The sequence below is a fragment of the Priapulus caudatus genome, unplaced genomic scaffold, assembly GCF_000485595.1.
Source record: "Priapulus caudatus unplaced genomic scaffold, Priapulus_caudatus-5.0.1 Scaffold995, whole genome shotgun sequence".
NCBI classification, from domain to species: Eukaryota; Metazoa; Priapulida; class Priapulimorpha; order Priapulimorphida; family Priapulidae; genus Priapulus; species Priapulus caudatus.
Genome location: NW_014578056.1, coordinates 26618 through 38436, shown reverse-complemented (window position 1 = coordinate 38436; position 11819 = coordinate 26618). Strand labels below are relative to the sequence as shown.

Sequence of the window (11819 nt, the reverse complement as noted above, 5' to 3'; positions counted from 1 at the left end):
GTGACGGCTGCAGGTGGCGAGAGCGTGTGACGCGAGGCCCGGGCGAGAGCGTGTGACGCGAGGCCGCGAGAGCGTGGTGATCGCGAGCGGCGAGAGCGTGTGACGCGAGTGGCGGGAGACGTTGTGACGGGAGGCGGCGAGAAGCGTCGTGACGGCGAGGCGGGAAGAGGCGTGTGACGGGCGAGGCGGCGTGTGGCGGGCGAGCAGCGTGTGACGGCGAGGCGGCGAGGAGCCGTGTGACGCGAGGCGGGCGCGGAGGGCGTGTGACGCGATGCGTGCGAGAGATGGTGTCAGCGCGAGGCGGCGAGAAGCGTGTGAGCGGCGGAAGGCCGGCGTGAGACGTGTGACGCCGAGCGGCGTGGCGGCGAGAAGATGTGTGATCGCGAGCGCGGCGAAGCAGGCGGCTATGCTGAAGCGGCGATGGGCGGCGAGAGCGTGTGACGCGAGGCGGCGAGAGCGTGTGACGTGGGCGAGCGGCGAGGATGCGGTCGTGACCCAGGAGGAGCGCGGCGATGAGCGTGTGACCGGGCGAGGCGGCGAGAGCGTGTGACGCGAGGCGGCGAGAGCGTGTGACGCGAGGCGGCGATGACGTCGTGACGCGAGGTCGGGCGAGAGCGTGTCGCGCCGAGGCGGCGAGAGCGTGGTGACGCGAGGCGGCGAGAGCGTGTACGCGAGGCGGCGAGAGCGGTGTTTGACGCGAGGCGGCGAGAGCTGTGTCCAGCCGAGGCGGCGAGAGAGCTGTGTCACGCGAGGCGGCCGAGAGCGTGTGACGCGAAAGGCGGCGAGAGATGTGCGAGTTTGCGAGAATATATGAGGTTGAAGCCTGGACTGGCACGTCTGGCGCAATTTAAGCATGTTCGTTACATTTAATAATTTAATCGATATTTAATTTGATTTATAATTGCGCACGTTTACATGCAGATATGTCACGTGCGGCATTACAAAGGCTGATTATAAAGCAGCGGACTCAATCAACTGTAAAACATAAAAATTATTCTTCTTTTTGAATCACTGATTAGGGAAGAGACACAGAAAAGAGAAGAGAGATGAGAGAGAGAGAGAGAGAGATGAGAGAGCGAGAGGAGAGAGAGAGAGAGAGAGAGAGAGAGAGAGAGAGAAAAGAGACAGAGAGAGAGAAAGAGAGAGTGAGCGGAGATAGAGTAAAAGAGGGAGCGAGACACAGAGAGAGAGTGAGCGGAGATAGAGTAAAAGAGGGAGCGAGACACAGAGAGAGAGAAAGAGAGAGAGAGACCGCGATCATCGATAGAGAGAGCGAGGTAACAACCCCCCCCACGACACTACTCACAGCGGCGGCCATGTTTGTGCGAGTTCTGTCTCAGCATGCCGTCTCGTTTCGGCATCCTGCTGTCTGCGATCGTGAGAGATGTTCGGACCTTCTTCGCTGGCTGGGCGAGACTAGTGAGGTCGTCTTCCTGCACCTTATCGTTCTTCACCAACATACCGGGCCTAGCGAGAGAGAGAGAGAGAGAGAGGGGGAGGAGAAAATACAACAATGTCAAAGCCAATGCGATGGCCGCGAGATGAGAGGCGCGACGAAAATGAGAGCTTCGTCAAATACATCGATCTTGACTTTTTTTTAAATGTCTATACAAAAGATCTCTGGCTCTAGTAATGTATATACGGGTATACATTAGAATTTGCGATTGACTGGCTCCGTGAAAAAAATACGACGAATCGCAAAACAGTTAACATCATTTTACGGCGCATTATGACATGTTTTTCACTGGAAAGCTTTTCATTTGTTCCACGAGGAAACATGTCTTAATGCATTTTAAAAAAAATTTAACACACACTTTCATTACCAATAGTAAGGTGAACCATTATTATGAGAACATCAATCACATTTTAAACTGTATTAAAAAAAAAGCAGGAAAAATACGTGAATAAAACCAGTAATACTTTTTTTTAAATGTGGTTAACTTATTAACAGCTTCTCTATCATTTATCAAGCATAAAAAACACAAGCACCATGTGCTCTGTTCTACCCATCGACCCCAAAAAAAACTCAAACGAGTCTCCAAGCTCAAACTGCAAAACAATGAAAGTGCGCACACAGAACCAACGAATCACAAAATATCGGGTGAAACGAAAATAACCAACGACAGTGTGCAAAGACGAAATCCAGGGCGACAAATATCGAAGTATATACCCGTATAATGAAGCCACAAAAACACGCGACAACGTAGTAACAATGGCGTGATCGAACGCGTGACTCGAGGTGGATCGACCGACAGAGGCCGCGCGTACAGCCGCGCGTGCACACGTACCTTCCCCCGCGCCGGAGGTAGGTGACGATGGACTGAGGAAGGCGGAACAGCAGCGAGGTGCCACGAAATCGCAGCTGACCCACGGCAGTGAGGAACTCTGAGAGAGACAGCGCCGAGCTCTCTGCCGCCTCAAACAGCCTGTCACGTAAAACGCGGAACGTTATCGCTGCGGGGGTGGGAGGCGTTATCGCTGCAGGGAGACGCTGCGCGCGGGGGTGGGGGGCGTTATCGCTGCAGGGAGACGCTGCGCGCAGGGTGGCGGGGCAGTTATCGCTTGCATGGCAGACGCCTGGCGCCTTGGGTGGGGGGTTATCGCTGCCAGGGAGACGCTGCGCGCGGGGGGTGCGGGGGCGTTATCGGCTGCAGACGAGCACGCTGCGCGCGGGGGTCCGCCCGGTGGGGGCGCGTTATCGCTGCAGGGCCAGACGCTGCGCGCCGGGTGGCGGGCGTTATCGCCTGCAGGGAGACGTTCGCCGCGCGGGTGGGGGGCGTTATCGCGTGTGGGCGGTGGGAAGGCGTTATCGCTTCAGCGGCGCAGCACGCTGCGCGCGGGGCCGGTGGGGGCGTGGGCTGTTATCGCTGCAGGGAGACGCTCGCGCGCGGGGGTGGGGCGGCGTTATCGCTGCAGGGTGGGAGGCTTTATCTCTGCAGGGAGACGCCTTGCGCGCGCTTGGGGTGCGGCGGGCGTTATCGCTTGCAGGGAGCACGCGCGCGCGGCGGGGGTGGGGGGCGTGTATCGCCTGCAGGGAGACGCCTCGCGCGCGGGGTGTGGGGGGCAGTTATCGCTGCAAGCTGGAGACGCCTCGCGCGCGGCGGTTGGGGGCAGTTATCGACTGCAGGGAGACGCTGCCGCGCCTGGGGGTGGGGGGCGTTATCGCTGCAGGGCAGACGCTGCGCGCGGGGAGTGGGGGGCGTTATCGCCTGCTCAGGGCAGACGCTGCGCGCTGGGGGTTGGGGGCGTTATCGCTGCAGGGAGACGCTGCGCGCGGGCGGTGGCTGGGGGCGTTATCCGCTGCCAGGGCAGACGCTGCGCGCGGGTGGGGGGCGTTTATCGCTGCCAGGGAGACGCTGCGCGCAGGGCGTGATTGGGGCTATCACTGCAGGGGGGTGGGAGGCCGTTATTCGCTGCCAGGCGGAGACGCCTGCGCGCGGGGGTGGGGGCGTTATCGCCTCGAATGCAGCGGAGACGCCTGCGCCGGCGGGTGGGCAGGCGTTTATCGCTGCGGGGGCTGCAATCGGTGGGGGGCGTTATCGCTGCAGGGGACGCTGCGCGCGGGTGTTACACAGGGGCGTTTATCGCGCTGCAGATGGAGACCTCGCGCCGGGGGTGGGGGGCGGTTATCGCTGCAGGGAGACGCTGCCGCGCCGGGGTGGGGGCCGTTATCGCCTGGGGCGGTGGGAGCTTATCGCTGCAGGCAGAGCTCTGCGCGCTGGGGGTGGGGGCGTTACTCGCTGAAGGCGAGACGACCTTGCGGCGCAGGGGTGGCGGGCGTTAATCGCTGCAGGCCGAGACGCTCGGCGCCGGGGTGCGGTCGGCTATGAAAATCGCTGCAGGCGAGACGCCTGCGCGCGGGTGGGCGTTATCGGCTGCAGGGGAGACGCTTGCGCGCGGTGCGTGCGCGGGGCGTTATCGCTGCGGGGTGGAGGCGTTATCGCTGCAGGGAGACGCTGCGCGCCGGCGGGCGTGGGGGCGTCTATCGCTGAGGAGACGCTGCGCGCCGGGGTGGGGTGTTTATCGCTGCAGCGGAGACGCTGCGCGTCGGCTAGGGGGGTGGGGGCGCTTATCGCTGCAGGGAGACGCCTCGCCCGGGGTGGGTGCGGCGTTATCGCTGCGGCGGGCGGTGGGAGGCTGTTATCGCTGCAGTGGCAGACGCTGCCGCTGGGGCTGGGCGGGTGCAGGGAGCGTTATCGCCTGCAGGAGACGGCTGCGCGCTGGGCGGTGGGGCGGGCGTTATCGCCTGCAGTGGAGACGCCCTAGCGCGCGGGGTGGGCGGCGTTATCGCTGCAGGGAGCACGCTGGCCGCACTGCCGCCGGGGTGGGGGCGTTATCGCCCTGCCAGGGAGACGCCCGCGTGCGGGGGTGAGGGGCGTTATCGCTGCAGCGCCGCAGACGCTGCCGCGCCCAGGGGGTGGGCCGGGCGTCTATCGCTGGGGGGTGGCGAGGCGTTTATCGCTGCAGGGAGACGCTCCGCGCGCTCGGGGTGGCGAGCGTCCTATCGCCTGCAGGGAGACTCTGCGCGCAAAGACGGTTCAGGTGGGGACTGGCGGGGCGTCTTATCGCCTGCCAGCGCGAGACCTGACGCGCCGGGGGTGGGGGCGCCCGCTTTAATCGCTGCGGGGGCGCGGCGCGCCGGCGGGTGGCGCGGGGGTAAGGCGGGGGGGTCGGGGCTCGCGGGGGTCGGCGGCCCGGGGGGGCGGGCCGCGGCGGGCGGGGGCGGCGGCGCGCGGCGGCGCGCGGGCGGGGGGGGTGGGGCGTAACCGTTTTACGGGAGACGTTATCGCTGCAGGGCAGCACGCCCTGCGGTGCGGAGGTGGGGGGCTTATCGCTGCAGGGGGAGACGCTGCTGCGCGGGCGGTGCGGGGGCGCGTTATCGCTGCAAGGGGAGACGCTGGCGCGCGGGGGTGGGGGCGTATCGCCTGCCAGGGGAGACGCTGCGCGCCGGGGTGGGGGGCGTATATCGCTGCAGATGGCAGACGCTGCGCGGCGGGGGGGGGGCATTATCGCTGCGTCTGTCGGAAACCGTTTAAAGCCGATTATTGCTGCAGAATTTTCCAAGTGTTTTCCCCACTTTCATGATACCTACCGTATTGCTTGGAGTAACAGCAATGTCTAGAGTAACATAAAATGTCTCTAGACCTTCGTAGTCACCGAACTTAATCGGTTTTTCTGTAAACATTCTTTTCTGTTCATCTTGAACTAACAGGAAGTATGAATTAGCTGTGTGGGCGCCACCCGCCTTATCTCCGCCATACCCACAGTGGAAGGCAGCGCCACTTGTTTTCAATCATCAGCCGACACACAAATACAAGTTTTACCAATTCTCGCCGATTAGGCATGTGTCGCCAACATGATAAAAAGCATTGCTGTGGTACGATGTTTCATATCCAACTTCTTTCTATGCTATATAACTTGCTATCATAAAATCTTAGTATTTTTAATGTTGGTGTACTTATCAGTGATATTTTCGCCTGTCATGGGTGAGACTCATATTCAGCTATACTTTATCTTTCTGAGCAAAAATTCTCGCAATAGCTCATTTTAACACCTGGGGCCCGGGGTACTCGCCGGAACTTACCGCTGGCGATGGGGCTCGAACGTTATCGCTGCGCGAGTGGCCAGGGGGGGCGTTATCGGCTGCGGGGAGGCGGAGGAACGTTCATCGCTGGCGGTGCGGCAACCGTTTTATCGCTGCGGGGGCGGGACGTTATCGCTGGCGGCGGGAACTGTATCGCTGCGGGGCGGGAACGTTATCGCTGCGCGGTGTCAGCGCGAACGTTACCGCTGCGGGCCATGGCTGAACGTTGTTTATCGGTACTGCGGGCCGCGGGCATCGGAACCGTTTATCGCCTGGCGGGGGCGAAGCGTTATCGCTGCGACACAACGGAACGTCTATCGCTCGGCGAGCTGGGGAACGTTATCGCTGCGCGGGCTGTGGCGAACGTTATCGTGCCGGGCGGCGAACGTTACCGCTGCGGGCACTCGGGCAACGTTATCGCTGCGGGACGAACGTTATCGCTTGCGGGGTCAGGGAAACGTTATCGCTGCGGTCTTGGGAACGTTATCGCGGTGGCGGGTGGCGAACGTTACTCGCTGGCGCGGCGGCGAACGTTATCGCTGCGGGTAGATTAGGCTCTGGGACCAGCACAGGAACGTTATCGCTGCGGGGGAACGTTATCGCTGCGGGGGGAACGTTATCGCCTGCGCGGGGGGAACTGTTATCGCTGCGGGGTTGAAACGTTATCGCTGCGCCGGCCGGGGACGTTATCGCTGCGGGGGAAGGTTTATCGCCTGCGGAGCGGGAACCGTTATCTGCTGCGGGGCGAACGTGTATCGGCCTGCCGGGGGGAAACGCTTATCGCTGTGGCGCGGGGAACGTTATCGCCTGCTGAGCCGGCGACGTTATCGCATGCGGAGGGAACGTTATCAGCGGCGCGCTTATCCCCGGGGACGTTTATCGCCTCCTGCCGGGTGCGGGATCGCTTATCGCTGCGCGCGGGAGAACGTTATGCCTGCGGGGCGGCGGACAAGTTTATCGCTGCGGAGGGCGAACGTTCATCGCTGCGGGTGGGAAACGTTATCGCCTACGGGCGGGGAACGTTATCGCTGCGGGGGGACGTTATTCGCTTGCAGCGGGGGACACGTCTATCGCCTGCGGGGACTCGGCGGAACCGTTATCGCTGCCCGGGGGGAAACCGTTATCGCCTGCGGGCGGGAAACGTTAATCGCGCTGCTTCGGGGGAAGGTGTTATCGCCTGCGGGGGAAGTTATCGCCTTGCGGGGGGAAGGTTATCGCTGCGGGGGGAACGTTATCGCTGCGGGGGGAACGTTATCGCTGCGGGGGGAAGGTTATCGCTGCGGACCGGAGGAAGGCTTATCGCTGCGGCCCATTTTGGAAACGTTGTCCTATCGCTTGCGGGGGGGGGGACGTTATCCTGCGCGGGCGAACGTTATCGCTACGGTTGGGAAGGTTATTCGCTGCGGGGGGGGACCGTTATCGCTCTGGCCGACGGGAACGTTATCGCCTGCGCGGGGGTGGGGGAAAGGTGTCGCTGCGGCGGGAACGTTATCGCCCTGCGCGGAGGGGCGGACGTTTATCGCTGCGGCGGGGGGCGGACAATTTCGCCCTGCGGGGGAACGTTCATCGCTGCGGGGGCGAACTTATCGGCTGCGGGAATGGGGACGTTATCGCTGCTGAGGCGCGGACGTTATCCGCTGCGGGGAACGTGGTATCGCCTGCGGGGGTGGACGGGTCTGGGGAGTATCGCTGCGGCGGAAGTTATCGCCTGCAGGTCGGCAAGGTTATCGCGGGTGCGGGAGGGAAGGCTTATCGCTGCGGGTGAGGGAACGCTTATCGCCTTGCGGGGTGGGGGAACAGTTATCGCTGCCAGGCGGGGGCAAGGCTTATCGACGTGCGGCGGGGAACGTTATCGCCTGCGGGGGGCGAGGAACCGTTATCGCTGCGGGGGAAACGTTGTATCGCTGCGGGCTCCGCCGGACCAACGTTTATCACTGCCGGGGGGGAACGCTATCGCTGCGGGTGGGAACGTTATCGCATGCGGGTTCTGGCTGGCGGGACGTATCTGCGCGGGGGAAGCGTTATCGCCCTGGGGAGGGAACGTTATCGCTGCGCGGGATAGACCCGCGGGGACCGCGACGTGGATCGCTGCGGGCAGCGGGAAGGGTGTATTCGCTGCGGGGAACGTATCGCTCCGCGGGGCGGGAACGTTTATCGCTGCAGGGGGAAACGTTTATCGCCTGCGGAGCGGCAACGCTTATGCGCTGCCAGGGAGGGGACGGCGGGAGAGCGTTTACTCGCCTGCGCGCGGGTCGGAACGTATACCGCCTTCTATTGGGGAACGCTGTGGATCGCGCGGGCGGAACGTCATATCGCCTGCGGGCGCGGGACAACGTTACCGCCTGCGAGGGTGGGAACTTCGTTATCGCTGCGGGGGGAACGTCTATCGCTTCGGGGACGTTATCGCTGCGGCCGGGAACGTTATCAGCTGCTGGCGGGGGAACGTTATCGCTGCTGGGGGGAAGTGTTATCCGCTGCGGGGGGAAGTTATCGCTGCAGGGGGAACATTATCGCGTGTGTTCGTGCGAGACGAAACCTGTGCCATACATACAAATACACGCACACGCACGCGCACATGCACGCACGCACGCACGCACGCACACACACATCCACATCTCTCTCATCGAACGCCGCATCATCTCTCGCTCTGGACGTCACGATCGTCTCGCGACCCACAGCCACGCGCCTCCGCGCACCGACCACGTTCCACGCTCGCGATGGTCAACAAATCCAATGCTGGTCCTTCTAACGAGAAGACATCCCGGAGGCACGCCCGCGGGGAGATGGGGATACGATCGAACTCATACTTAGCGCTGGCCAACGCCTCCTGGTCCACCTCATCTTCGGCCGTCGGCAGATTCTTGATGTCTCTGATGTCCTTTATCAGCATCCTGTTCAAGAATCGAATAAAAAAATAAAAAAATAAATAAAATTGCTAACTATTCGTCTTCGTCGTTGCGACCGACGTCGCCGCATGCAACGCTCGCAACTGCAACCTCAACTGAACAGAGTTTTGGGAGATCAGGACCCATGTGTGATATCAATCCAGCCCCTGCTTTATGCACCTATCCCTGTTCGGTTGGCACGCTGGTAGAAAAAAACGCAGGGATCGAGAGAAATTTCGTCATACATTTGTCCTGATTTTCAATAGAAATTTAGCTTGGTTTACATATATGCGTATTATATCATGCTCATTTTATAATTATATTTATTTATCTAATATTTATAGCGAGCATAGTGAGCTCTTTATACTATACTATGCGATCCAAAAAGTATGCGTATCCATTTCTGGTCAGGAGGATGTCTAGATTAGCGGATAATATCATATGGGTGAATATGTGTCAGATTAGCCAGATATTCCTAATAAACAATACAAATACTAAACTAATAATAAAAATATAAATTACCAGGTAATAATAATAATTAAGATTAATAAGTTACAATAATAATAATAAAAATAAAAATAGTGCGTTTCCAATCATAACAAACGTCTTTGACCGTGCCACCTATCACATCTTATATAAGTTAATATAATATGTTTTAACACTTTTTATTATATAAGTCCATAGAAATAAATATAAACATGTATACATCTATTTCCATGCAAAGGTCAGATAATGTAATGACACTTGCCATTAGGCTATGCCTATATTTCGTATTCTATTATAAATGCGTACATGTATTATATCCCTACTATGTTTTCTACTGTGTTAACAACTAAACCCCCCATGTTGACGTGGCGAGCCGAACGATTGCGACTCAACCGTGCGCGCCATCTTTGGCTTAACGTCGCCAGGTCACCAGCCAAGTCTGCACTCACTTAAATTCCTCAAATTGCAAATAGCCATCCTGGTCCTGGTCGTAGAAACGGAAGATGTAGCGACAGCGCTGCTCAGCAGGGGCGCCACCGTGCTGTGTGGTCGGCTCCATGGCGGCAAGTCCCACCAACAGCTGCTTGTACGACACAAACTTGCTGCAGTCTATGTCAAAGGCCCTGCAGAAAACACGTTTACGTACCAACCGTTCTACATGTACGCGATCACAACAGCCATGATTTTAGAGTGTGCATTCCTCTTTGTTCGACATAAAACATTACGTGGTCCCGTTAACTCTTCTTAGGAGAGGAAATGTTGCTTCCGCAACTTTCCGGGGTGTCATAAAATTTCTGATTAAACCAAAGGCAGGAATTGCGTCATCCTAAAACATTGAAATCCAGCCCCCTGCTTATATTATACACTCGATGTGAACGTCACCTGAAATAGCTCTCAACCTTGTCTGCCGGAATGCCTTTCTTCGTGAACAGCTCGGTGAACGTAGCAGAGTTCATCACGTTCACCGGATAGCACAGTTCCATGAACTCCACGTACAGCAGTTCTTGCTCTGAAAAAACCAACGCACGAATCAGCAACTCGATAAAAAAAACTTGCATATAAACCCGGGCGAGTTTCACCGGTCTTGTGAACAACATCTAAGAGTGATTTGTTACATATCTCGGATGGATTAGATCAGTGAATTAGCCGACATGCATCGTGCTTGTCGTTTCTTACGTGGCAATTTCCACGTGCAAATGTTCGCAGCTTCGACAGATACATCCATCCATTCCCCCCGTCTGTTCTGTTCACAAACATTCGCGCTTCGTGGCAAACAAATTCGTCCGTTCATCGATCTGTTCCGTGAGCAAAAAATACTCGAAGCATTCTCAGTGCGGCATGAAATGCATCTATTCTGCTCGCGAATATTCACAGTTCACGAGAAAACAAATTCGTCGGTCGGTCGGTCGGTCGGTCCATCGACGCGCGCGCTCACCTTTCTTGCCGAGCTTGGCGGACTTGACGAGGAGGTCCTGCTGGGAAGCGTGCACGGCTTCGATCGCGCCCTCCTCCCCCGTGCCAACGTACTCAAACAGATCCTCCGTCACCGAAGCCATCTGGATGCTGCCGCTGCCGCCGCCGTCCTGACACTTGGTGTGAGCTGCGGCAACAGAGATTTTGTTATTGTGGGCGGGGGTGGCGGGGGATGTCGCGGTAGGGGTCGCTGACATAGGTCACTGGAGGAGGTGCGGTTGCTGCTACAGGCAGGTGGGTTGCAGGGGGAGGTAGTGGGAAGAGGTAGTGTGTGGGGGCAGCAATGGGAGATCGTGGGTGGGAGGTCGTGGGCAGGGGTGCGACGGGAGGGTGTGATGGGATGTCGCGAGGTCGTGGACAGGACAACACTCGCTCCTAGCTGACAACTTCCATCTCTACAGATGAGGGCATGTATAGATGCAGATTTCATCTGTTCAGTAAGAAGCATCAGCAGGATCCCAGCGAGTCTCCCTCATCGAACCTCAGTCAGTGTACAAAACATTTCCTACCAGTTGAGCAAGAACCATTAGTTCAGGACCTAGAAACAACCCCAAAACTACCCCAAACATGATTCTTATTTTTCCACCCAAGCATATGCAGCATTTTTATCTGCTGAGCAAGAACCATTGGTTCAGGACCTAGAAATATCCCCCCCCCCTCAAAAAATTTCTCCTTTTCTCTTCAAAACCTCTTCTGACCATAAATCCATAATCCTTAAATCTCTTCAATCCATAGCATACACACCATTTTCTATCTGTTGAGCAAGAACCATTGGTTCGGGACCTAGCAAGAGCAGCTTGGCTGAGTCATGTTGCTTTTTCATCTCTTCTGCACTAATCCACATGATACTTCCATCCTGCAAAAAAACGGCACACTGTCTATGAATCCTGCAAAATTGCTTCACAACAATTGCAGTGTGTTGTCATTGAATTTTGACTAAAAAAACAGCTGGAGAAACTACATGTAGCTAGTCACTTTCTCGGTTCACCAAATTTTTCACCTGATACGAACACAGAACTAGTACACGTAACTATATCAAAATTATTTGAAAATACGAACAAAACCTTACTGTATTTGTTGCCGCACAGCCAGATGTTGTGACTAGTACTGTAAAGCGGGTCCGCTTTGTGGCGCCCCCTGGTAGTGTTGTAAAATGCACCGTGACTAAACCCTGCACGCTGACTTTGTTTGCCTGCTGTTAGGACGCATGAAACGAAAGTCAGAAATCACAGACGATATAACATATTACGTATCAAAGTCTATAGGGAGAAGTCACTATAATAATGTACACAATTCAGTATATGTGTATAGGCACGTACCCCGGCCCCCCCACTCAGTGTTATTTAGGGTACGCATATGCTCGTTCCCCCCCTTTGAAAGCACCCCCCTAT

The 11819-nt window shown here is 57.4% G+C and overlaps 1 protein-coding gene across 1 annotated transcript in view; it reads right to left on the bottom strand.

Moving 5' to 3' along the window:
- Positions 1 to 11819, bottom strand: part of LOC106814873 — a 24752-nt gene that overhangs the window by 10098 nt on the left and 2835 nt on the right. The window contains exons 2-9 of the mRNA XM_014819247.1: positions 11498 to 11623; positions 11173 to 11284; positions 10391 to 10555; positions 9838 to 9964; positions 9405 to 9578; positions 8392 to 8475; positions 2289 to 2426; positions 1307 to 1467 (exon numbers count right to left, since the gene is read on the bottom strand). Coding sequence (XP_014674733.1) covers positions 1307 to 1467; positions 2289 to 2426; positions 8392 to 8475; positions 9405 to 9578; positions 9838 to 9964; positions 10391 to 10555; positions 11173 to 11284; positions 11498 to 11623 — 1087 coding nt within the window. The remainder of the gene's footprint in view (positions 1 to 1306; positions 1468 to 2288; positions 2427 to 8391; positions 8476 to 9404; positions 9579 to 9837; positions 9965 to 10390; positions 10556 to 11172; positions 11285 to 11497; positions 11624 to 11819) is intronic.